The sequence below is a fragment of the Cynocephalus volans genome, chromosome 1 (genome assembly GCF_027409185.1).
Source record: "Cynocephalus volans isolate mCynVol1 chromosome 1, mCynVol1.pri, whole genome shotgun sequence".
Taxonomy (NCBI): domain Eukaryota; kingdom Metazoa; phylum Chordata; class Mammalia; order Dermoptera; family Cynocephalidae; genus Cynocephalus; species Cynocephalus volans.
Genome location: NC_084460.1, coordinates 162,456,074 through 162,479,989, shown reverse-complemented (window position 1 = coordinate 162,479,989; position 23,916 = coordinate 162,456,074). Strand labels below are relative to the sequence as shown.

The 23,916-nt window shown below is 35.9% G+C and overlaps 1 protein-coding gene across 1 annotated transcript in view; it reads left to right on the top strand.

The window, feature by feature from the left end:
• SAMSN1 (SAM domain, SH3 domain and nuclear localization signals 1) overlaps window positions 1–23,916 on the top strand; it is a 139,391-nt gene that overhangs the window by 17,958 nt on the left and 97,517 nt on the right. Inside the window, exons 3-7 of the mRNA XM_063075979.1 lie at window positions 3,318–3,358; window positions 6,810–6,847; window positions 8,618–8,704; window positions 15,877–15,956; window positions 22,986–23,054. Coding sequence (XP_062932049.1) covers window positions 3,318–3,358; window positions 6,810–6,847; window positions 8,618–8,704; window positions 15,877–15,956; window positions 22,986–23,054 — 315 coding nt within the window. The remainder of the gene's footprint in view (window positions 1–3,317; window positions 3,359–6,809; window positions 6,848–8,617; window positions 8,705–15,876; window positions 15,957–22,985; window positions 23,055–23,916) is intronic.

Here is a 23,916-nt window from a genome sequence, read left to right as displayed (position 1 = left end):
ACACACACACACAGCTATAGTTCTAAAAGTAAAGCTGTATGTAATCTTTCTTTGATTTGCTCCTCTAGGAATAAAGAACTCAGGGTCTGAACTCCAATGTGCATGACAGTCTGTTTATGTAAGCAGAAATCACAATTGAAAGCAGTTTACATTTTTCTAATACTTCTTTGAGTATGGTAAAAACAGTTCAACCAGTTCATTAGTAATCTACAACTAGTCAACATCCAGGAAACGGACCTGTTAATCTTAAGTAGATGTTGCCTTGTTTAAGTAATCCCTTTTCCTCATATAATTACACCTCAGACCCACATTCCCTGTAGGAAGTAAGTTGCCTAAAGAGAACTACGTTAACTCATCTTAATAGAAATTAAAAAGAAGTTTTAAAATGTTTTCCAAAGCTCAAAATGTTTTCCAAAGTATTTTCATTACAAGAAAATTCTTTAACAAAAGATCACCAAATCTAAATTGATTCATAACAAGCAAAGATTGAATGACCTCAATTCTAGTAAGAAAGAACAAAGTGGATAGTCCTTAGAAAATGTTGTGACAATATATGTCCTAAAAATAACCAATCTCTATCCATGGTCTTGTGAAATTCAGTCTTGGTCCAGATGTTTCCCATCCTCAACCCAAAAGCTAATTGTGTCCCTTTCACCACAATCAGCAGTCATAAGTACTTAATCAGCTTTGTGTGGGTCCAGAACCTTATTGTAAGCATTAACAAAGGCTTCACCCAGGTGAACAGGAGCCTGTGCTTGAATAACATGGATTCTCTCCCAAGTCAAACACTCCAGGCTCAGTTCCACATAAAGTTTGTGTGCCATCTGTAATTAATCTCTTTGATAACAAAGACAACATAGACAAAGAAAGATTGATGCAATAATTTGGTTCAAAAGTACTGTGATTCAAATGATTAAAAACACAAAAGTTATCTCATGCTTCGCATCTTCCCTGTTGCAAATCCACCTTTTGTAAACTAACTCTAGACTAGACACCCCTTCTCTCTGTTCTCACGAAAGGTGGAATCTGTTTTGAAGAGTGCAAGATTTGTAATCCCAAGAGGTCTATCTAAACCTATGTGACAAATTAATGAAACTCAGGAAAATGGATTCTGACTATTGAGACATATTAGGCCCAGACTGCATAGATTATGTGAACATGGAGTTTGCTCCTTCCTAGTTTCAAATACATATAAAAGGAAAAAGTTATTGTAAAGATGGGCAGCCCTGCTGCTTCCTGATGACCATCACAAAGCTGTTTCAATGTGTGTGGCTGCTGATCGTGGTGAAAGGAACACATGAGCTTCTGGACTGAGGTTCGGAACATCTGGACAAAGACCTAGAAAATGTCATAAAACACTTTGGATAGAGATTGATTATTTTTAGGACACGTAATGACAAAGCGTAGAGAATTGAAGGAGTGGTCAATTTGACCATTAACTCCTCAAAGGCCTGCTGATGTTCCAGCTCACATCAGAGCTTGGTTCCAACACCCACCCCTCCTTCCCACCTCTCCTCTACTAGACATCATCCTCTGGGAGATCCAGAATCATTTCAAACGTGGCCAGATTTGTTTCCGGAGTTTGGCTACTGCTTGTTTCAGCATATGGGGTTTCAGTGAAGCTCTGCTCAACAACTGGGAAAACAGGAAATTCAAATTGTCCTTAGACAGTTAAATCTTGATCCAAACAAAATAAGGGTTAGAGAAATGGCCCCCTCAGTCACTGTGTAGGGGAAAGCTTACCTTGGATTTGGCTGTGCTCAGAATGATACTATTAACCATTAGAATAATAAAGCCAACTTTACTTTTTCTAATTTTCATTCACTACTCCTCCTAGCCTTTGCATTTGTGTTTTCCCCTCTACATGGAATATTGTTCTCAGTTTTCTTTAGTACATAAATTTATACCAAATCAACGAAACAAATAAGCCTCTCCAGAGCATGATCTGTTGTCTATGTAGGGGTGGAAAAAGTGCGATATATTTTCTCCCCATTGTAAGGGTCATGGTCGACATCCCTATAACAAAAGGCAAGTTAATAAAAGAAAGTCGTAACAGATTTATTTAATCAAAGTTTCACATGACACAGGAGTCTTCAGAAATGAAGACCTAAAGACCCAAGGGAAACCTGTCCATGTTTATGCATAGGTTCAATGAAGAGTGGACTGCCATGTAGAAATGTGATTGAACAAAAAGGGAATGATCTAATAGTAATAGACTGAGTGTGCACACCCAGCAAGGCCTCTCTGTTCAGATTCTTCTTGGCCTCTCTGTGTGTCATTTCTTCCTCCTGAGTGTAGGGCAGGACCTCTTTTGGAATGAGGGTCATATGATCTACTTTCAGACAAGGTAGGTTAGAGAGCTTCTTTATGACCAGCTCTTACACAGAAAGATGGGGGAAGCCTGTAGTAGTATTTCTAGGTTTCATGCTGGCTTTGGGGGAGTGGGGTTCTAGTTTCTATGACTCACCTTGGGGAAGTAGAATCCTAGTTTCTATGGCCTGCCTTGGGGGAGAAAAAGGAGTAGGAAAAAGGAAGACAGGATAAGGTCAGAAATAGACTTTGCTTCTGAGGCCCTTCCAATGTCCTTCAAATCAAAGTACTCAGCACGCCAAAGAGCCATAGTCTGGGATATCATTTTCTGATCCCCAATAATGATCACGTTCAGTTAATGCTTTTTGAGTGGAGTGAATGGACTATAAAGAGAGAGTCTGAAGGTTTTCTAAACATACCTGGGGCAGTATAAGCACTTTCAAGGATGGTGAAAGATGTGGTAACATATTCTTTCCCCAAAAGTATAAGGTATTTTACACAACATTCAGTTGATCTGAAGAAAAAGGTCAGATGAGTCATAGATGTATTTCAATACCCTCAAGGCATGGTGATAGGCTACTTTCTACCTTTCTCAAAAGAATGAACTGTAAAATATAATTAACTTACTCTGGTATGTATCTCCTTCCCTGGTTTTGGTGGATTGATGGAGGATGGAAGGTGGAGGTTGTAAGGATTTAGTTGCATGTTTTTATTTTTAAATTGGCAAGGGCTTTATACTAGGGTATAAGCCCTAGTTTAAAAAGGAAGCATTCTACCTTTCTGAAAGTTACAAAGACAGAAGGAGAAAAAAAAGTAAAAGCTTGAGCCAAGATTCTATAACACATTACTAAAATACAAGGGTGAAAACACCAGTCTTTTTACTAGGAAAAAGGCAGAATGAACTATACTCGAATTATATTTGAAGATGAACTATACTTAAATTCTCTTTCTGATTTATTGGAATAGTGTTGTTTTATTATTTTAATTTATTTTATTTTATTTTGCAGGAAGTTTCTAATTTTGAGAATTCAAAACCAAGAAAGAGAAAGTAAGTCAAATATACTTTGTAAACCATACATTCTCCTATTTATACAATGTTAAATGTGAATATTTTACTGAGTTTCCTGCTAAAGTCTTTTTTTTAACTCTCATGTAAAAATCTAGGTGTGCATTGCTCTGCTACCATTTCTCGGTTTATGCTGATGCAAGGAAAACCTATATTGTGCATTCCTGTAGACAGGGATATGAAAATCAAATTTTTAGAAGAAGAAACATGTTAAACTAGTCTCAGATTAAAGTGGGAGCCTACTGGAAAACATGTTTACATCAGTGACCTATAAATCTTTTGACGAATTCTTCTAATCCAAATAAAAAATGTGTTTGCAAAGAGGTTTGGGTTATTTAGGTCAGGCCTGGCTTTACATTCAGCACACCGAGCTGCCAGAGGACATGACATACATGTGTTGCATAAGGTAATGGGATTTTAACTAGTAAGTAGGAAATACATAGGGGCAGGAAGCTGGTTTACGGGGAAACTTCCAGATAGGATGCTGATAATATGGAAGGATGGTTTTCTTGCATCCTGGATTGGTCTGAAGCCAAATTGTGAATTATGTGAAGTTCTCTTTGGGTGTTCTCTTTCCCATCAGCCCTTGCTCTCTCCCGACCCAGACACTCTGTGGTTTCATGTTCTTTCCTGCCTGTCCTGCTCAAAGTTTTCTCCCAGTTAAGGATATATAATGCTTCCATAGTAAGTAGGTAATTGGGTGATTAACAGCTCGGGGTGCCTGACAGGCAGGGATGGTTGTATTTTGCCCGCAGTTAACTAGTTAACTACAACATGGGCATTTTAAGCATGAGCTGGAGTAAAGAAGGGGCTTTAGCAGGGCCCTTCTCGGTCTTACTGCCCCACCCATGGAGCTGTTTATTCTACCCGTGGACAAGGAACTCACTAATTCCAAGTCAAATACTTAAACAAAATAGCAGCTGTTGACTTATAATTGATGCTTTCACTGATTAGGGGACACAAAAACACGTAGGGGCAGAAAGGGAATGAATTAAAGAGAAAGTGCCTGATGCTGATTGAATTATGATTTTCTCACCATAAACCAAATCAATTAAGGTGCTTCTCAGATTTCAACCAATTAAAATAAAGTTGAAGTCCCCTTTGAGTTCCTCAATTTTTTTTGTCCACCCTCAAGAGAATAGCATCTCCTGTTGTTACACGCTTGCTTCTCTTTATAATAGTATAAATAGATTTTTTTGAACACTTACTATATACCAAGAGATGTCCTAAGAGTTTTGCATTAAAAAGTTAAAAACAAGCCAAAAAAAAAATGATTAAGAAAAAAAGAAATCTTATATTGCAAGTTTAAACAACCCTGAGCTTTAAAATAGGGTGAACTTGGCTTTACTATATACCAAGAGATGTCCTAAGAGTTTTGCATTAAAAAGTTAAAAACAAGCCAAAAAAAAATGATTAAGAAAAAAAGAAATCTTATATTGCAAGTTTAAACAACCCTGAGCTTTAAAATAGGGTGAACTTGGCTTTAATTTAATGACCATCAAGAATATCAATAGTGGAAAACACCTTAGCTATAACAAAGTTAGTTATATGTATGTGATACGTGTGTGTTCACCCACATGCATGAATTGATTAACATGGTCAAATCAGCATAGTTCCATCCTCTGTTTTTGTTTTAAAACATTTTATTATGGAAATTTTCAATCATATACAAAGGAAGAAATAATGACAAAGTCACCTTGCCATGCTTGAATGAGTATCAACCTATAGTTGATCTTATTTTATCTTGTAAAGTGATACCCCAAGTGATACTCCAAAGTGAAGGCCTCAGAAGCAGCCTTAAAAGCTAAGTTTTCCTCTGACTTTCTCCTGTCCTCTCATCTCTGAGCCTCATTCTCCCCTGAGGCCATAGAAACTAGAATCCCTCTGACCCAAGGTGGGATATAGAAACAAGAACCCCTTTTCCCCAAAGCCAACCATAAAAACTCATATTATACTCTAATCGTGGAGCTCGCCATAAAGAAATTTTCTGACCTACTTTGTCCAATTGTAGGTCATAAAACCCCATTCCAGAAAGGGTCCTGCCTCATACTCTGCAGGAATGAATGCTACACAGAGAGGCCAAGAAAAATCTTGCTGAGTTTCCCCACTCAGTCTGTTAGCATTCAATCATACATTTCTTGGGCAATCACATTTCTACAGGATTGTCCCTGCTTCAAAGAACCTAAGCATAAAAATAGAGAGTTTTCCCTCTATCTTTGGGTTTTCATTCTGAACGCTCCTGTGTCATGTAAAAGTGTGATCAAGTAAATTTGTTATTCCTCTTCCTGCTATTAATCTACGTTCGTGAGTTGATTTTTCAGAGAACTTTTAAGGGGTTGAAGGGGAAGTATTCCCTTGGCTCCTACAATCTCTACCCATTCTGCTTCCCCCACTCCTATCCCCACTGGGTTTTTTATAAAGCAAATCACAGATGCATAATTTCATGCTTCAACATATATCATTAAAAAATAAGAACTATTTTTTAAAAAGCATAACCATATTATCATTATTGCACTAAAACAAAATAACATAGCATAACATCACCAAATATACAGTCAATGTTAAAATTTCTGTGATAACCTCAAGTGCTGTTCCAGATTTGGTTTATTTGGATGAGGATCCAAACAAGCTCACGCAATGCATTCGGTTCATATTTCTTAATCTATATGTGTCTCCGTTTATTTGTTGAAGAAACTGGGTTGTGTGTCTGAGGAATTTCCTGTATTTTTAAATTTTGTTGATTGAATCTTGTGGTATTTTTTAAAACATGTTCTTCTATACTCTGTTTCCTGTAAATTTTTAGTTAAAGTTCAAGGCGTGATTAGAGTCAAGTTCGATGTATTTGTAAATATACTTAAAAGTAGGTCTTCAGTGACTGTTTACTTCCTGTTGTATCACATTACAAGCCATATATCTGGCCTTCTCTATTTTTGCTACGGATTATTGCTCAGTGGGTTTAGATGGTAACGAATTGATCCATCTAGCATAAAGTTGCCTACCAGCCTTTCAACTAAAGGCTTTAGCAGCAAATGATGATTGTTTTCTAGACCTATTGTTTTATTATGGATTGCATAATGATTATATTTCATTTACATCATTCTTTCTGTATTTATTAAACAGAATCTTTGGAAAAGAATTTTCCTCATTAACTATTTGTTTATCCTGAGATATATTCATGTAGAAATGACCCAATTTTTTTTCCAGATGTTAAGAATGTTAGTGTCTCCATATTTCTGGAAATTTCCAGACCAAGATTATAATTATATTAAATGTAATTTGCCACCTAGGGTCAGGAAAACTTTAGACCATAGGTAGACCCTAGTTAGAGGTAGAATTTATTTCTGCTCTTAAAGGAATTGCAAACATTCTATTCTGTTTGATTAAAGTCTTATTTATTAAATCTAGACTTAAATATCTATTTCCTTTCTTCTAGGTCACTCCAGAGATTTACGTCTGAAAATAAAATATTTGGTTAGTGATTCATAAGATTGCTTGTGTAAATGATGTATTCTGTTTCCTTAAAAGTTCTTTTCTTCTGCTTCTGCCATAGAGCAACAAGAAGTAATTACTGAAAGTCAAGTTGAGTTGTCTTTGAATTCTACAGAAGAATTTTTTTTTAAATGTGGTTCTAATCTAATTTTAAGTGGCTGAGACAAAAAAATCATGGGTTTATTTGAAAAAAATTACCTTGATATTCAAAAAGAATAATTGTTTTCCATGGTTTATTGGTAGATTATCTTCCAGCTCTCCACATTTAGCTTGGCTGGTCCATGGTCAATGCGACCTGTTAGAGATCTTTTCAGATCTATGAACCTAGAAGTAAATTAAAAAGTGGCAGAAAATGGTTTTATTACAGAACACTCTTCCATAGCATTTTGCACACCAGATCTTGTCATTAGTTTCTGTGATTATGACATTTATAGTAATAATAATGGCAATTGGTTTGATTTTTATTTTAATTCTAAAGTAAAAATCTAATTTTAGTACTTTAAAAAAGGAAATGAATAATCTCTTTCCTTCCATTACAGAATATAGGGAGTCAGTAATTATAAAATATTCACAATGGTAAAACATCGAGATTATCCAGTCAAGAATTCATTTTCCTAAGCAGTGTGTTAAACTTGTGGGCATCCTATCTCCTTTCCTTCTTCCCAGCACAGCCTAGGAGTCAGGAGCTCATACTTATTTACCTCTCTTTTCAAAACCAATTTCCTAGTAGTATCTGAAAAGCTCATTCTGACCAAGATAATCCTCAATGGTTTGATAATCCTCAAAGGGTGCATCTCACAAGAACACCTGCATTTTAATCAGATTGGACCTTCTTCCAACAGCGGCATCTATGGTGCTGGGCCCTTTCTCATTAGGCAGGGTCTTGCAGGCACTGGTTGTTGAATATTTTGAACACCAGCCCTCCTTTGAATCATTCATAGTCTTAAATAAAAGAAAGTAAAGCAAAATTTAATTTTCTTTCTGGATTCATTCTCATAGCAGGCTATTCCATTTGTGCATACAAAATTGTGATGTTTCCTTCCTAACGTAATTCTTGATGATCAACTGCCTTTTTATTATCAAAACATGACATTAAAAACAACACAGTATGCTGAGTTTGTTTCCATGCTGTGCTTTGGTTGCATTATTTAAAATTTACTTTATCAGCATAGGATAGAATGATTAATCTCTGGTAAGGAGAATAGAAGGGCTTCCAATCCTTCATTTGGTTCAGTTCATTTCTTCACATGTCCAGGCCCTGCTTTAGGTGTTGGGAGGGCAAGGCTGAGCATTCCGTGGTCTTCCCATTCAAGGATCTTAATGGTTTCTTGAAACTATCACAGCTCAGTGTTCTCTCTGCCTACTTAATCATTTTTTTTTCTACTTAATCATTTTGTTAAAAATAATGGGGAATGCGGAGGGTGGGGTTACTTTAACTTATGCATAAAAAATAAATGGTTATGAATTCAAGACAACTACATCAAAGAATAACGCAATCCTAAGCTATCGAGAGGCATTTGAGCAACAGCCTTCTGCCTTATATGCCTGGGTACTTATGTAGTTCATGGGAATAAATCAGCAGCCCCAGTACACCTGGGGTTGTCAAACAGGGACTAGAACTCCCCAGAATGGGCCACAGAACTCTCTTAATATATCACTAACCAAGTTACAACTGTGTGTTGAACTTGTTTTGATTTCAAGTTTCTTATACTTACTGTGAATTCTGCTAATCAATCCTCTGCTCTACTTTAGAAGAAAAAGCCATGAATGACACAATCTGTCAGGAACCCAGCAAGCTTGAGAATGATTCCCACGTCAGAAGGCCCTGTCAGCTAAAAGGTAATTGCTAAATTTAGTTCAGCTGACTTTGCATTTTCCTGAAGTAGTTTAAAGCGCGGGTAAGAAAAATTTACATCTTTCACCATTAAAATAACCAGGGCATTGTAGTTTACTTAAAAAACAAAAACAAATAGGATAGAATAAAATATATATTGTTATAGATTATTAATATACACATGCATATATATACATGTATGTATATATACATATACACATGTAGATAAACATACAGAAAGTGGAATCTAATTAAGTTGCCTGTTGAAGCAAAGAATCATTGCCAATAATACTTGAAAGTCTTTAATGTGCAAAAGAATTTTAAAATATGTTAAAAATCAGGACATATAAAACCCTCTACAGATAACATCAGTATATTAATAGTTGTTATACTCAGGTTTGCTAAAAAAAAAATTGAGAAATAACCTTGATTATTAATGCAATATTATGTCATTTTATAATTTAAAAGTTCCCAAGAAGAGCAAATTAGCAGTCAGGTATAAAAGAATTTATTAATAATAAGTGATTTCACAGTCAAAATTACTTAATTTGGGGAAAGTAATGAATAAAACAGAAAGTCTCAAATGTTTGTAAAGATAAACAACAGCATGAATAGTTAATTTGCTTGGTATTCTTCCTCTAAGATTATTAGAACAAAAATAATGATATTATTGATAATTTGAGTTTATTGATCCTCAACTAAAAAACAGTTTAATATTTTGTGTCAAAGGGAATTGTAATGTACTTTTATTTTAATGTATTTTTATTTATGATTGATAATTTAAGAGGTTATTGATAATTTAAGAGTTTCTGATCCTCACCTAAAAAATTATTTAATATTTTGAGACAAAGGGAATTTTATTGTACGTTTATAGTTAGGGGTTTAATCATTTGATCATATATTCTGTTCAGATTTGGCATTTTATTTTTTCACGGAGCTCTTAGATTTACAAAGTAATTATTTGCAAAAATAATAATTTTCCTTTAAAATATTTCAACTTTATTCCAGATTATATAACATTTTAGTGAATCTTTTCTTAGTGAATAACTTTTAACTATTATTTTTATTTATTTTTTAAACAAATTTTATTTATTTTTATTTTTATTTATTATACATATTCATGGGGCCCAGAGCTGATGGTGTTGGTAAATAATTTTAATTGAACGTTTAAATATGTAAAATTTTCTTAATAGTAAATAGATAAGTGAAACATTTTAGGATTATTTGAATTTTTTTTTTAACTACAGCAAAGGGAATGTTTTAATACTATCATTTTTTTGTTTGTTTTTTTTTAAAGATGACCGGTAAGGGGATCTTAACCCTTGACTTGGTGTTGTCAGCACCACGCTCACCCAGTGAGCAACCGGCCATCCCTATATGGGATCCGAACCCGTGGTCTTGGTGTTACCAGCACCACACTCTCCTGAGTGAGCCCCTGACGGCCCAGTACTATAGTATTTTGATTGAACTTGGTCTTCATCACATGGATGGCAGCTATACTCATCCACATCCTCAGTCAGTTAAACATTCATTTGTTTGTTTGTTTGTTTATTCCAACCATCCATCCATTCATCCATCCATCTCTCTAATAAGCACGTTATATTTTAGATTATTGTATGTTGATCTATGGATAAAAAGGCATAAATGTATCACAGATTATTTTTAGTTATAAATTTTGCCATAAATTTCTTCAAGTATTTTACTTTCTACAACTGCCTTTCATTGAAAATTGGGCTTTTTGTGTTGTTTTTGTTTGTTTGTTTGTTTTTAAATTTAGGAGTAGTAGGCAGGTAATTCTTTTATAGCTACACTGAAAAAGTGTAGGATTTTGACCTTAGGTGAGGAGCTTCTGACTGTTCATCTGTTCTTTGCCAGAGAATAAAAAAGGAAGCTTTTATGGAGTACTTCCTAGCTTTCGTATTTCTCAGGTCCTTGAGTGACTTTGCTCAGTGTGCACGCGCGTGTGTGTGTGTGCACGTGCACGTGTGTATGTAAGAAGTTCAGCTGACATTTCAGCAGTAGCAGTTGAGTCATAGGACACTTCCTAGGTATTACTGCCATGCTAGGAAGAGTTGATGGCCTGAGACCAAGGCCGTCGGTGCCATTATAAATTGAAGGGAGAAATTCAGTGGGGGAGGGAGGATTGCAAGTTGTGGACTTGACTTTTATCAGTGTAGCAGCTTCATTTGGAAGGCTCAGAATATTTCTAAGCAATTAGTGCCCCACATATCAACCCATAATATTTCTTTCTCATTTTAAACATTACTTTTTAGCTGTTAATTGCATAATTCCTTAAGAGTGGTTTACTGTGCCTGAGAGTAGGCAGTCTGTAGAGTTTAGTGAGATTAAGATGGGAATGTGCATCATTGCTTTCATCACAGCCCATGATTTAATTGGGCACTAATGATAAAATTGTAAAGAAAACCTCAATAAAACAGAAGAAGATATATAGAGAAATAATGGTAGGAATAACATTAACTCCTAAAGAATCTATTCCAAACTCCAAGACAAAAAAAAGGCTATTTCCCTCAATTTCAATTTTAAAATAGTATTTCTAGGTGACATATATTATATCAATAACATTTCAGCCCTAAAAAGTATTGAGGCTTTTTCCATTTCCACAGGCTATATTCAGCTGAGGATTTGTGTCTGGTGTTTTAATCCATAAAAATATTCACATAGCTTGACAATATGAATGTGCTATATCAGTTACAACAAAATTTATCAGAATAAGTTGAGTGCCAGAAGCATATGTTTTTAGTTTATCTAGTCTATTTCCTTTTTCTAAGAGGAATTTTATCTAAACCTACATCTGTACTATTAAGAAACTACATCTGCAAAATAAATGTAAGATAAATTGAGTGCTTAGGATTTTACAACTAAAAAACTAGAGTTAAGTTAGGTGTTGAGAGAAATTAATCTGTAATTCATGTTAATTTTATTTTCTGCATTATAAACTGTGAGATTATTCATAATATTCATTTCAGTAGGTTAAGGTCAATTTTAAAATCTTTATTTTGGCTTTAATTTTATTAAAAAAAAAAAACCTGAGAAGAACAGTCTTTTTAACTCTATAAATTGGAATTTACACAAGATTAAGTTATGATTTAAATAAGTGTAGTTTTAAAAACAGGGTTTTTATATTTTATATCAGAAAGTATAAAAATAAAAACAAAAGAACATTTAAAAATAGTAAAAAGGAAACAAAACATATTTGGGAATTTAGAGAGTTTTCAAACAATAAGTGTGACTGTGACTGTTCCATTAAAAATTTTTGAAAAAAAATTGACATATGTTAGTAAAAAATGTAAGGAACCAGATAAGGTGAGGAAACACGGTCAATAATGAAAGGAGTATTAATATCACCCACATTGCCACATGATTACTTTAAAAGTAAAACCTTTTTACATATGGTTTTGGTTCGATTTGTTATCAAAGGAGAAATCTATTGGGAGAAGAGATGTATTCTTAGGGCCTTCTAGTCTACCATCCAAATTACCATTGATATGAAACCTCCTTTCCCTCTTGAATTTTAATCAATATCATTATTTGGTCAGCCTCCTTAGAGTAAGCATCTAAATATTTTGTCTTGATTTTTTAAAGACCTTATTAATTCTTTTTTTTTTAAATTGGTTTGATACCTAACACCTTCATTTCAAGATGACAAATGTATAAAGTCACAAATGTATTTACCATTCTGGTTAATTTTCAAGGACCACACATTTATTTAAAACAAAGTTGTTTCCCAAGAGCAGGTAATTGGACATGGGCTAGACTAGACTACATGAGGAACAACAGAGGGAAGTATTATTTCACACCTGAATGTCTGCTTATGATGTGAAAATAAACTCCCCAAGCAAAGGCTACCTGCTGTGGCGTTACTTCTTCTATTTCCAAAGAAGCTTCTCTGAGTTGAGTGATGAGATAACTCAGAGTTCTAGTGTTTTGTACAAATGAATCTTGAGATCCTTCAATTCTTTAGGAGAGTTCTTACTACGATTATAGTTGCCTGTTTGAAAATTAATATGGTCAGAAGTATCTTCATTAGAATCACATAGAAGCAATGGGATGAGCCCATGGCGCACTTGGTAGAGTGCGGCGCTGGGAGCGCTGCGACGCTCCCGCCGCGGGTTCGGATCCGGTGCACTCCCTGGCTGAGTACCGGTCACGAAAAAGACAAAAAAAAAGGTAGAATCACATAGAAGCAGATTAGAAATAAAGATGAATAAAGTTTTTTTTTTTTTTTTTTTTTACTTTCAACACCCCCCTTCCCCTTTCTTTTCTGCATCCTCATTTGAGGGACAGTTGGAGTGTCAGTTTTTATGCTGTATGGTGCATTCTTATGCACACTGATGTTTGTGATGCACTTATGTATTTCAGGCATGTTCTGATAATCTATTGCCACAAACAAACCACCCTAAAACTTAGTGTTATAAAACAAGATTTTCTTAGGCTTGTAAATTTTGCAGGTCAGGAATTCAGTCAGGGCACTGATTCCTGATGTGCTATCTGATGCTTCATTTGGGAAGACTTGAATGAGTGGGGAAAGTTTAAACATTTTTGGTGGCTGGAATCATGTAGCAGCTTCTTCACTTAAATGTCTGGTAGCTGGTCTGGGATAGGCTGGGCTCAGCTGGGACTGTCAACTGAGAACCTATATGTGGCCACTCCATGTGACTTCAGCTTCTCCCAGTTTAAGGGCTGGGTTCCAAGAGGGAGCAACATGAAAGGGAGCTTTACACTTCATATGAGGAGGTGTTTGGAAATGAGTCTCCCAAGAGACCGAGCCACAAGGCTTCTTCTGACCTAGCCTTGGTAATCACTTTCACAGGGTCACAAAGCATGCTTTCTACAGGATTGTGCTGTGACAGGTAAGTCACTAAGATCAGCCCAGATTCAACAGAAGAGGAATTAGAATCCATTTCTTGATGGAGAGGTCATATTGCTGAAGAACACATGGTATGCTAGATAGGGTTGTGGCCATGTTTGGAAAATACAATCTACATATTGCCTAATTTACCTACTTCCTCTGTTGCTACTTAGGGCTAAGTTGCTTTAGTCTTCATAAATGTTCTCTTTGTAGGGCAATATTTAGGAGATCACAAATAGGTAAAAATGTATAAGAGCATACACAAACTGCTTAATCTTTATAAAATTCAATTATCCTGGTCTCTCTTCCTTACTCCAAAACCCTCAATGTCCCCCATTTTCCACAGCAGGGGCTGTAAATATGTACTTCAACAAATGAATTTATTTTGAAGGAAAGCTTGTTTGGGGCCATACTGTATTTTAAAAAATCAGGATACTTTACATTAAAATCTATATATTGATACTCTCTTGAAAAACATGAGGGAAATTGACAATCCTGATGCCAAAGTCTCAGGTGACTTGAGTTGAGAGAGCTGGGAGCCATGGCTACTCTTTAAGTAGGGAGCTGGTTCTTCAGGTCATTACAGAACCCCATTGTCTCCTTGGCCAAATTTATTTCATTTAGTGATTACTTGTTTGACTCCTATAGATATTTATATTTGCAACACTGATCTAGTGGGTTATGTCCAAATTCTTCCACCTGGAACTCAAGTCTTGTTAAAATTTGGCCTCATTCACCCATCCAGGATTACCTCTTTCTACACTACTTGTACATCCAGAATTGCCCTCTGGCCTGACCAATCTCAATCTCTGCACTAAATTAAGCATGTTTTACTCATTCCAGACTATAGGTCAGTGTTCACAGTATTGCCGCTATACTTGTACCTTTTCTTCTTCTCCACCTTTCCAAACTATCTTTATTCTTCAAGCTTCCATTCTGGCCCTGCCCCTTCCACAAGTACCCTGGGTTGTAATGATCTCTTCCCATAGTACTATGTCTGAATCACTCATTTTACTGCCTTGTGTCTATGTAAGTACATTGTATATATTCACATCTCATTTCTGCAGCTAGATTCCAGATTCTAGAACACAGGAGGCCACTTTACTGGTCTTTTTCTGTACCTAAAAGAATGCCTATAAAAGGAGCTCTCCAAAATTCATGTTAAAGGCATAAAAAAGAGAAGTGATGAAAAGGAGCAAAGGAAGGGAGGAAAAAAAATATTTTTTCTAAATACAGAAACTAAAACTCACAAGCTGCCGAAAACTCAGTTTCTAGCACCTTTACCCTGTGATGGAAGATCTCATTTTCAAAGAACCAGTTCACAGAACCAGCTCATTTTAAAATTTAGCTGCTTTGGGGAATCCTGTAGCATGGTTACTCTGATTTTAAATATTAAGTTATTGGGGCAAATAAGTTTGGGATTAAGCTGTGAATTTAAAATATCTTTTAACCATAGCTATGAATGGGGGATTTGGAGAAATATCTGCACCTATTTTTTTACTATGCATGGAGGATAGGCCTTGCCTGTCCTTTTTATCCCCTGCAGAATATGGGAATAAGGAATAGTGAAAAATTGAAGCAGTGGTTGCAAGCAAAAAGGAGTGGAGGTGAAAGGAAAAGCCACTGGCCTAGTGGCCGGGTGATTTCTGTGGGTGTTGGTATCCTCATCTGTAACATAAGAGGCTTGAATTAAGTGGTTCATAAAGTCCTCCTCTTTTAACACACTGTATATTTCAGATTTTAATAAATGAAGCCCCTTTTACAGGGGCTGAAAGGGAAGTGCTGCTACTTTTGGAAAGACTTCATTTAGCTGCCAGCAAATGGATGCCACATTCCAAAGCTTTTACTAAAGCAAGCATAGAACCATTTTGACATAAATAATTCATGTTAAGAAGACCTAAGATAATGAAGCTCAAAAAGCCAGGAGTGGAAAGCTTAGTTTAACAGAAACAAGTAAGGTGATAACTTGCTTAGCATTCCACAGAATTTTGGGATTAGAAATGGCTTTTGTAGCTAGTATGTTATCCTTTTACTACCAAGAGAGAAACTAAGTCCCAGAGAGATTCCATGGCTTGCTCAGGTACACAACTGGGCAGTGGCACTCTTGGTTGTTATTTTGTTAAATTTCTATTTTATTTTGTTCTGTTTCTTGTAAAAAGTAGTATATATTTAAGAAAATAAATATTTATGTTCTAGCCAATATAGACTAGCCTTAATAAGCTAAAAGAATGAGTATAAGTTGTACATAAACTTTGTATATCATATAATTTCTGATAATCTGTATGTAGCATTTATTTCTTTTCACAGATCTAAATGAAGACGGCTTTTTTTTGAGTAATAACATACATACTCTTCCAGGAAAAAAACTAGAAGGAGCTTCCTATCAGGTAATGTGTATAATCAACATTTACATGATGATTTGTGAAAACCACCTTGTTTTTGAGCTCCGTAATAAGCTAGATGTAGTAGTGTACAATATTTAGACAGGCTTGTACTATTTTATACTTAGTTATTATAGGTTGTTTTGTAAGTGATATGCTTACGTTCTGTGAATTGGCATATAAATGAAAAAAATCAAATGATGATTTGAGATAATAAACCATTTTGATTATGCAAAACATCATGCTCTACAGCCTTTTGATAAGTAACTCTGTGCCTCTTAAATTAGTACACTGGGTGTTCTCTGGAAAGACCTATGCTAAGTGCTTAGAATTACCTTCAGCATGGAGCTTGTGCCTCGTGTTTTTACATTTGGTATAAAAACATGCTGTGATTCCTCACATAGCCCCTTAAAAATTGCATTAATTAGCCCAAGAGTTCAAGCAATTAAGAATGTCTAAATGTTGGGCCTCCCTAATAACAATTGCATAACATTAATTAACAGCCAAATAGCTGCTATTTACCCTGTAACAAAAAAGAGTGTATAAACCTATAGGGCCAACTCAAGCATCAGATTGATTTTTGATATTTTTCTGACAGCCATTGGTCCTCTTTAATCATTCTGATAGTTTTATTAGTAAATTTAGAACTGACCTTCTTTGGTGCAGTAGATTGATCAATAGGCTGTGAACATACAGCGTGTGAATTGCGAAGAGCTGATTTGGTGAATGAAGGGAGCTTGCATTCCTAAATCCAGCCTGATTTCTGGGGCTGTCATAGGCGTCCAATGAACTAGACAGCAGGCCATAAGTTTTGATCCTTGACATTTTCTGCTGGTTGTTCTGATGCGGTCAGAATGAGAGAACCATGCTGCCGAGGCCTGCTAACGCACTGCCTGGGCACCACCTCCCAGTGGTTCTCCCGTAGTGCTGGGATAAGAGCTCTGAAGTCAGAGCTCAGTTTGAATCTTGGTTTGGCTCTTCACAGCTATATGACTTCACATAATTTACTTAGTTTCTCTGTGTCTCATCATCTGTAAAATAGGTCTCTAGAGAACCTATATATATATATATATATATCAGGGCTATCTTGAGGGTTAAGTGAGATACTTATTAAAGCACTTAGTTCCATGTCTAGCACTTAGGAGATGCTTAAAAAAAAATTCAGTTGTTGTCATTGCTCCTCCTCTTTTCTCCTCTTCTCCCTCCCCCTGTTCCTCCTCTTACTCTTCACAAGGGCTTAGTAACACTTTCAGAAGCACAGCTGGCAGATTACCTCTGAAATATACAGTCTTATTTTTCTAAATTCAGATGAGGCTTCAGATATAATATCTAAGTGAAACATTGTCTGACAGCTGGAAAAAAATAATGACTGGTTAACAGGAATGACTTATACCAAGAAAATGACTTGTACCTCAGACATGACTTGTACCAAGAAAAATCTTTCTTTAGGATTCTAGAAGAAAAATGGAACCATCTCTTAGAAAGAAGAAAACAATGTAGAAATTTCTTGGAAGGAAGTGGTTAAAGATAAATCTTCATCCTAATACCAGTTCTTCCAGAGGTCCTAATTGGCTAAGAAATGGTGTTTTGAGCATGGTATCCATTCAGTTGTGCCATGTATTTTATCACCAGAGATTAGTTGAAGAAATTCACACCCAGTGACAGACAAGCAGGAGCCATCTAATCTAGAAATCCTTGTTTGAGAACAGGGACTGGTCTTACCTGTCTTTAAAAATTCTGTTCTTTCTCATAGTAGGCACTCAATTGAACTTAACTAAGAAACAGTTATCTATATGACAAAATACTTTAACGGGAGGTGTTATGCAAAAATATTAATTTATTATCTTCTCAGGACTGAGGAAAAGTGAAAGATAAAAAAGTGAGCCTTTGAAAGATGGCTAAGGGAGGGAACCTTACTTGGAGAAGCAAATCTGGTGTGAAGCGGGAGACTGGTCTGTTGGTGGGCATAAGGGTGGACTTTGGCAGAGACCTTGGCATCCCATCAGTGAGAAAATGACTGTCAGAATAATGTTTCTCCAAGTGTAGCCTGGGGATTGCCTGTATCAGACTCACTTGGAGTATTTGTTAAAAATGCAGACTTCGGAGCCACAATCTTATCCAACTGAATTGTCATGACTGAGGCTTAGGAAATGGTATTTTCATGTGACTCTCTGGACAACATGCAGTACATGACCCATGGAAGTCTTTGGGCACAGGACAGTCGGTGGGCACTTGTCCACAGATGTGATGCCCCATGTATTTTCACCTTACACACCCACACTTGGCTCAGGTCTGTTCTTGGAGAAAATGAAGTTGATTTTTGTACCTTATTATGGGAATGATATAAATTCATTTTAGAATTTTTAAAAACTGTAAAAGTAGAAAGGATTGAAATAATAAATAATATCTTAGCAGGGTAAATATTTTCATATGTCCATTTTACTGAATATTAGTAGCATGGAATAAAGTTCATAGAATGTAAAACATTCTAGTAGTTATGATTGTCATATGACCATGCCTACAAAATATATTTTGGATACTGAAAATGTTGAGAATAAAAGATTCAAACAAGCTGAATTCCCAGTGAGAAAGTAGTCAAGCAGACGTGTTTTCTCCATGTTCTCAAAACCAGAGGGAAGGTCTCTGGCATGGACGAAGGTACGGGGAACCAATGGCAGGGGCAGAAGAAGATTTTCATGGGATGCTTTCTCCAGTACCAACTTTGCTTCATGAATATGTCTACACACTTTGCCTGGGATAAACTTGCTGGACAACCAGACATGCAACAGACCCAGGCTTGCAGGAGAAATGCTGATGAGGAGAGATTGAAGCAAAGCAGTCTACGTAGTGCTGCCATCATAACACCAACCATAAAGGGCATCTTGAGGAAACTTGACTCCCAGCATTTATTTTTGTATCCTTGTTCTTGTTTGTTCTTCTCTGACAACATTCAGTTCATGGCTCAAATCTTTTGAAGCATATTAAAAAGGGTATAAAATATGCAGTAATACAGACTTTAGGCTAATATATTTTCAAAAATGTTGCATGCCTCATTTCTCATGTAAATTCTTATGTTGCATTCAGCCTTCAGACCATCATTCACATTCATGATAGAAAAGAGGGATAATATTTGTTACCTTCAGTGCTGGTGGTATTAAGTACTGCTAAGCACTCCCACCCAGAACTGGACCAAAATATTTTCTCCCTGAGCTTCTTTAATGGAAAAAAAAGTGTTGCTGGTGAATTAATTAATTAAAAATACACATAGCTATATGGATATGTGGACATATATGTATGCATATACACTACACATATACAAACATATATACATATATCCTCTAAAATCCTAAGGTCCCCTTTTATGGCATCTACTAAAGTAGGGTTAGATCACTCCATACTCATTTCCACCAATTTATTTGTTGATGTCCTTTGCTATGGAGACTGCAAGGTTAAATATTTCAATTCTCAGCCTACCTTGTTTTCAGGAGTGGCCATGGGATCCAGTCTGGCCAATGAAATGTAGGCAGAAATCCCTGAGGAGGGCTTCCTTTTCTGAAAGTCAAGAAAGGCAAAATCTCATGAGAATGAAGCTTTTTCCTTTGCCCTCCTTCTTGCCTGGAGCTGGACAAGTCTTGGTGAGACATGAGGCAAACCATGAGACAAAACGCACAGGGGAAGGATGGTGGAGCAAGGCAAATGCATGGGGGAGCCTGGTTCATTACTAGTATTCTTGAGAAGCTGCACCAGCATTGGACTGCATATGTCTAGACTTCCATTTAATGAAAATATAAGCCTCATATTTGTTTAAGCCACAATTGTTGGGTTTTCTGCTCCTCAAAGCTGAATACGTTTCTAACTGATACATCCTATCTTTAAAATGGTCATTTCTGCTAATGCTGAATTCTGAGTGCTCTGTCTAAGCAATCAGACAAAACTGTGTCCACAGAGTTGTGCAAGCTAGACTAGCCTCCTTCAGTTCTCATGTAGTGTGCTCAGCATCTAGAGTTAGTCATTTAGTCCTAAAGATAAAAATTGGATTAATAACAAATAAAATATCGGCTGTATACAGCTCATTGGCTATATGCAGACTTGAAACTATATCCAGTGCAGCACACCATTGTTGGGAAAGGTATGTGGGGTGGAACAAAGTGGGGCCAGTTTTTAGTGAGTTTAACTGAGGTCATGTCTGTATCACTGGGGAAGTATTTTAAGCTTATATTGTTATCTGTTAAGAAGCAGGAGAGGTGGGTTGCTCAGTAAATTTTTTAAGACGAATCTTGGGTGGTTCTAAACAGAGATGTAAACTATTTATAAGGCAGAAAGGAAAAAAAGAGGCCAAAATGACAGATTGTTCAAGTAGTACTTGCAAGTTTCAACCAAAGGATAGTCTTTATGTGTGGTGTGATAATATTGAAATGAACTAATTATGTATTGATCTATGTTTCTTATTTCAAGAACTTTCTTCCAATATATATTGTATTAGATATCTCTTGATACATAACAAATTACCTCAAAATTTAGGGGCTTGAAACAACAAACATTTATTATCTCCCTATTTCTGTGGGTTAAGAGTTTGAGAGTGGGATAGCTCGGCATTTCTAGCTCATGGTGTCTCAGGTAGTTGCAATCAAGAAGTCATCTGAAGGCCTAACTAGGGCTGTAGGATCTTCTTCCAACCTCCTCTCATGGCTGTAAGCAGGAGACCTCAGTTCCTTGCTGGGGGTTGGTTGGAGGCATCAGTTCCTTGCCATATTGGGCTTCTCTATGCCTCATAGCATGGCATTTGGTTTTTCCCCAGAGTGAGTGATCCAAGACACAGAGCAAGGAGAGACCATAATGCCTTTTAAGACATAGTCTCAGAAGTCAAACATCATCACTTCCACCTTATTCATCTGTTAGAAGCAGGTTACTAAATCCAGCTCATTCTAAGGGGAGGGGTATTATGATTCACCTTTTGAAGAGAGCAGTGTAACATATTGTGTGGACATGTTTTAAAACAACCAGAGCTAACTATATTTTGAGGTTATGGATGAAGGAGTTTTCTTACCTCCCAAGAGTAAAATTATAACTCATTTTGCAGACAGAAAGAATATAGGGCTATATTTGTTAGCTAGAAGGAGAATCTAATCTTCTCTCTTTAATAGTAGAAGACTTTAAAAAGCAGCTTTAGTTGGTGTGAAAGGAACATAGAATGTTAATATGGAATTCACATCTATTGTTTCTAGTGAAATGAAATTAAAATCACACTAGATTTTCTCATTCCGTGTCTAAAGTTAAACTGCACCTATGATAAGTGCACTTAAGTGCACTTTCCTTGTTCAAAAAAAAAAAAAAAAAAAATTTACGCAACCCAACCCTCCATTATAACTTTTACTCAAATAAGAGATTCTAATTTTATGAATGAACTATATTTACTGGTCATATTCTATGTCCAAACCTGTGTGGGTATTTTCCCTTTTGATTGCCTTAAAAGGTTGAGAGATATTATTTGGTATTCCATAACATTATTCTCACTCATTTTTTAAAAAGAATTTGCAATTCAAAAAATGGTTAGTAAACACATTCTTGTAACTCACACTGTTCCAAGTACCAGGTGCTAGATGGAATCCTTAAAATGTCACACAAATCTGAAAATGTGGACCCAGTCCTTTAAGAAGCCACAGGCTACACCCAGTAGCAAAATAAAATCCAGTCACTTAGTACTTGCTTCAGCCACAACAGCTGCTCCATCAGTTTTTTGCTTTTTGCTTTTTGTTCCTTGGCTATGAACTTGAGACTTCTGCTTGGGTTTAGACATTATAGTAACCAAAATTGCCTTACCTTTATATGAGTTATAACCCTTGACCTTTGACTTGTTGCTTAAAATCTCTGGGCTTCAATTTCCTTATGTATAAAATGGTGATAATAAGAACTTTTTGTGAATGTTATAAATATTAAATAAAGCAGCAGGTTATACTACTCCCAGAAGATGTTCAATGAATATTCATATCCTCTTCTCCCTAAATTCCCCTAAATCCCATTGTGAGTCCCCCTCAGAATAAAATTTGAAATCTCCTTTGTCTTAGTACTTTCAGGCTGCTACAACATAATATCTTAGACTGGGTAATTTAGCTGTCCAAGATCAAAGCGCCAGTAGATTTGGTGTCTGGTGAGGACTTACTCTTTGCTTCCTAGATGGTATCTTCTTGCTGCATCCTCAAATGGTGGAAAGGGGTCCTCTTTTATAAGAACGCTAATCCTATTCACTTAGTCACTTCTCCAAAAGCCCTACATATTAATACTATTGTACTGGGTATTAAGTTCCAACATATGAATTTTGGGGTGACACTAACATCCAGACAATAGCAACTTTCTATCTCTGTTATAAATTCCATCAAACGCCCTTTGCTACACAGTCTTGAATTGTCCTAGGTGGAAATTGTGCTTAATATGAGGTACATGAATTTTTCAAAAGAAGTAGAAGTTGATAATAAGGAGCTTACACTGATAGGTACCAAACGTAATAAAAATTATTTCATGCTACCACTTGGGATATTACTCTACTCCAAATGTATATTTGGTCTGAGTTTTAACTCAAATCAGAGTTCCAAATATGAATGCCCATTATGTATCCAACAACACAGGGCACTAAGGGATTACAAAGTGGACTCCTTCATAAAACATTTTTCTGATTCTAACTCTCTTTCCACCAAACTTCTTCTGGAATCTGAACCATGAATTGGGATTGGAGTAAATGAGGAATTGGGAGTGAATACTATATACATACACACATCCATATATAATATATACGTAATTTATATATACAATATATCTACACACATCACACATTCCATATTTATCTCTATATGTACATATGTGCAGATGAAGTTACTGATGAAACATTAATCAGTGTTCTTAGATAACAAGATAATTATTTCTAATTAAGACAGTGGATCCTTTCCCTATTATTTTGGTGGCTTTGTGGAGTTTTTTGTTTATTTGTTTGTTTTTTAAAGAATTTAACATCAGTTTTCTTTTCCTTTTCTAATGATAAAGAATATGACCTCTGAATGTTGGAGTCCATCTCACTATCAAAGATATATTAAGCCTACTACTGATGAAATGGTAAGAAATTTCTTCCCTTAAGTGGGTTTTTCTCTATCCTAAGCATTTTAATGCCATGAGCACTGTTTTCTGGAGTTTTTTATTACATTTGTTTTCAGCTGCCACATGGAAATGTTTCTACAAAACACTAAAGAAGGACTTGTCCTTATTGAGAACTTTCCTGACCTGAGAGAAGCATAAATTATTTCCTTCAAAGAAGGATAGGTTGTTCTGCAACATTTTTTTTCCCTAAAACTTAGCAATTTCACCCGAGATAGGAAAATTTTTTATGTTAAAAAGTGTATCTTCTTTGTGTGCCAACTCTCCCTCATGATATTAAAATCTTCAGATCACATCAACCGCCTTCCTTTTCTTGAGCCAGTGCTAAACAAAGGTTCACGGAAAGGACATGTTTTAGAAGGTCTGGCAAATTTCCAAGACATTCATGTGCATCGGCAAGTATTATAGCATTATGGACTTGAGTAAACTGTAAATCCTATTTATGGTTCTTGTTCCAGATGGGTTTTGGGGAACACTGCAAGCTAAATCATGCAACTTATTTGACTATTGTTTCCCAAAATGTAGTTATAATACAGACTTGCAAATTTTGTGCCAAACAACCAACTTCAACAAATCATGTTTCTTATGTAGGCATGAATATAGTAGTTTCAAGATATCTTTGTTTATAGCCCTCTCTTCCCAAAGATAACTAGCATGTTATTAACATCTAAGTTCCAGTAGCAGTTTTCTTCTCAACTGCAGCGTTTTGTCAAAGAGATGTCTAAACTATGCTAGGTAGGAAGAGGTGATGGAAAGGTACTATTTAATTATTACTTCTGTTTTCTGAGAAAATTATTGAGTTCTGCCCTTGCCATTTCTCATG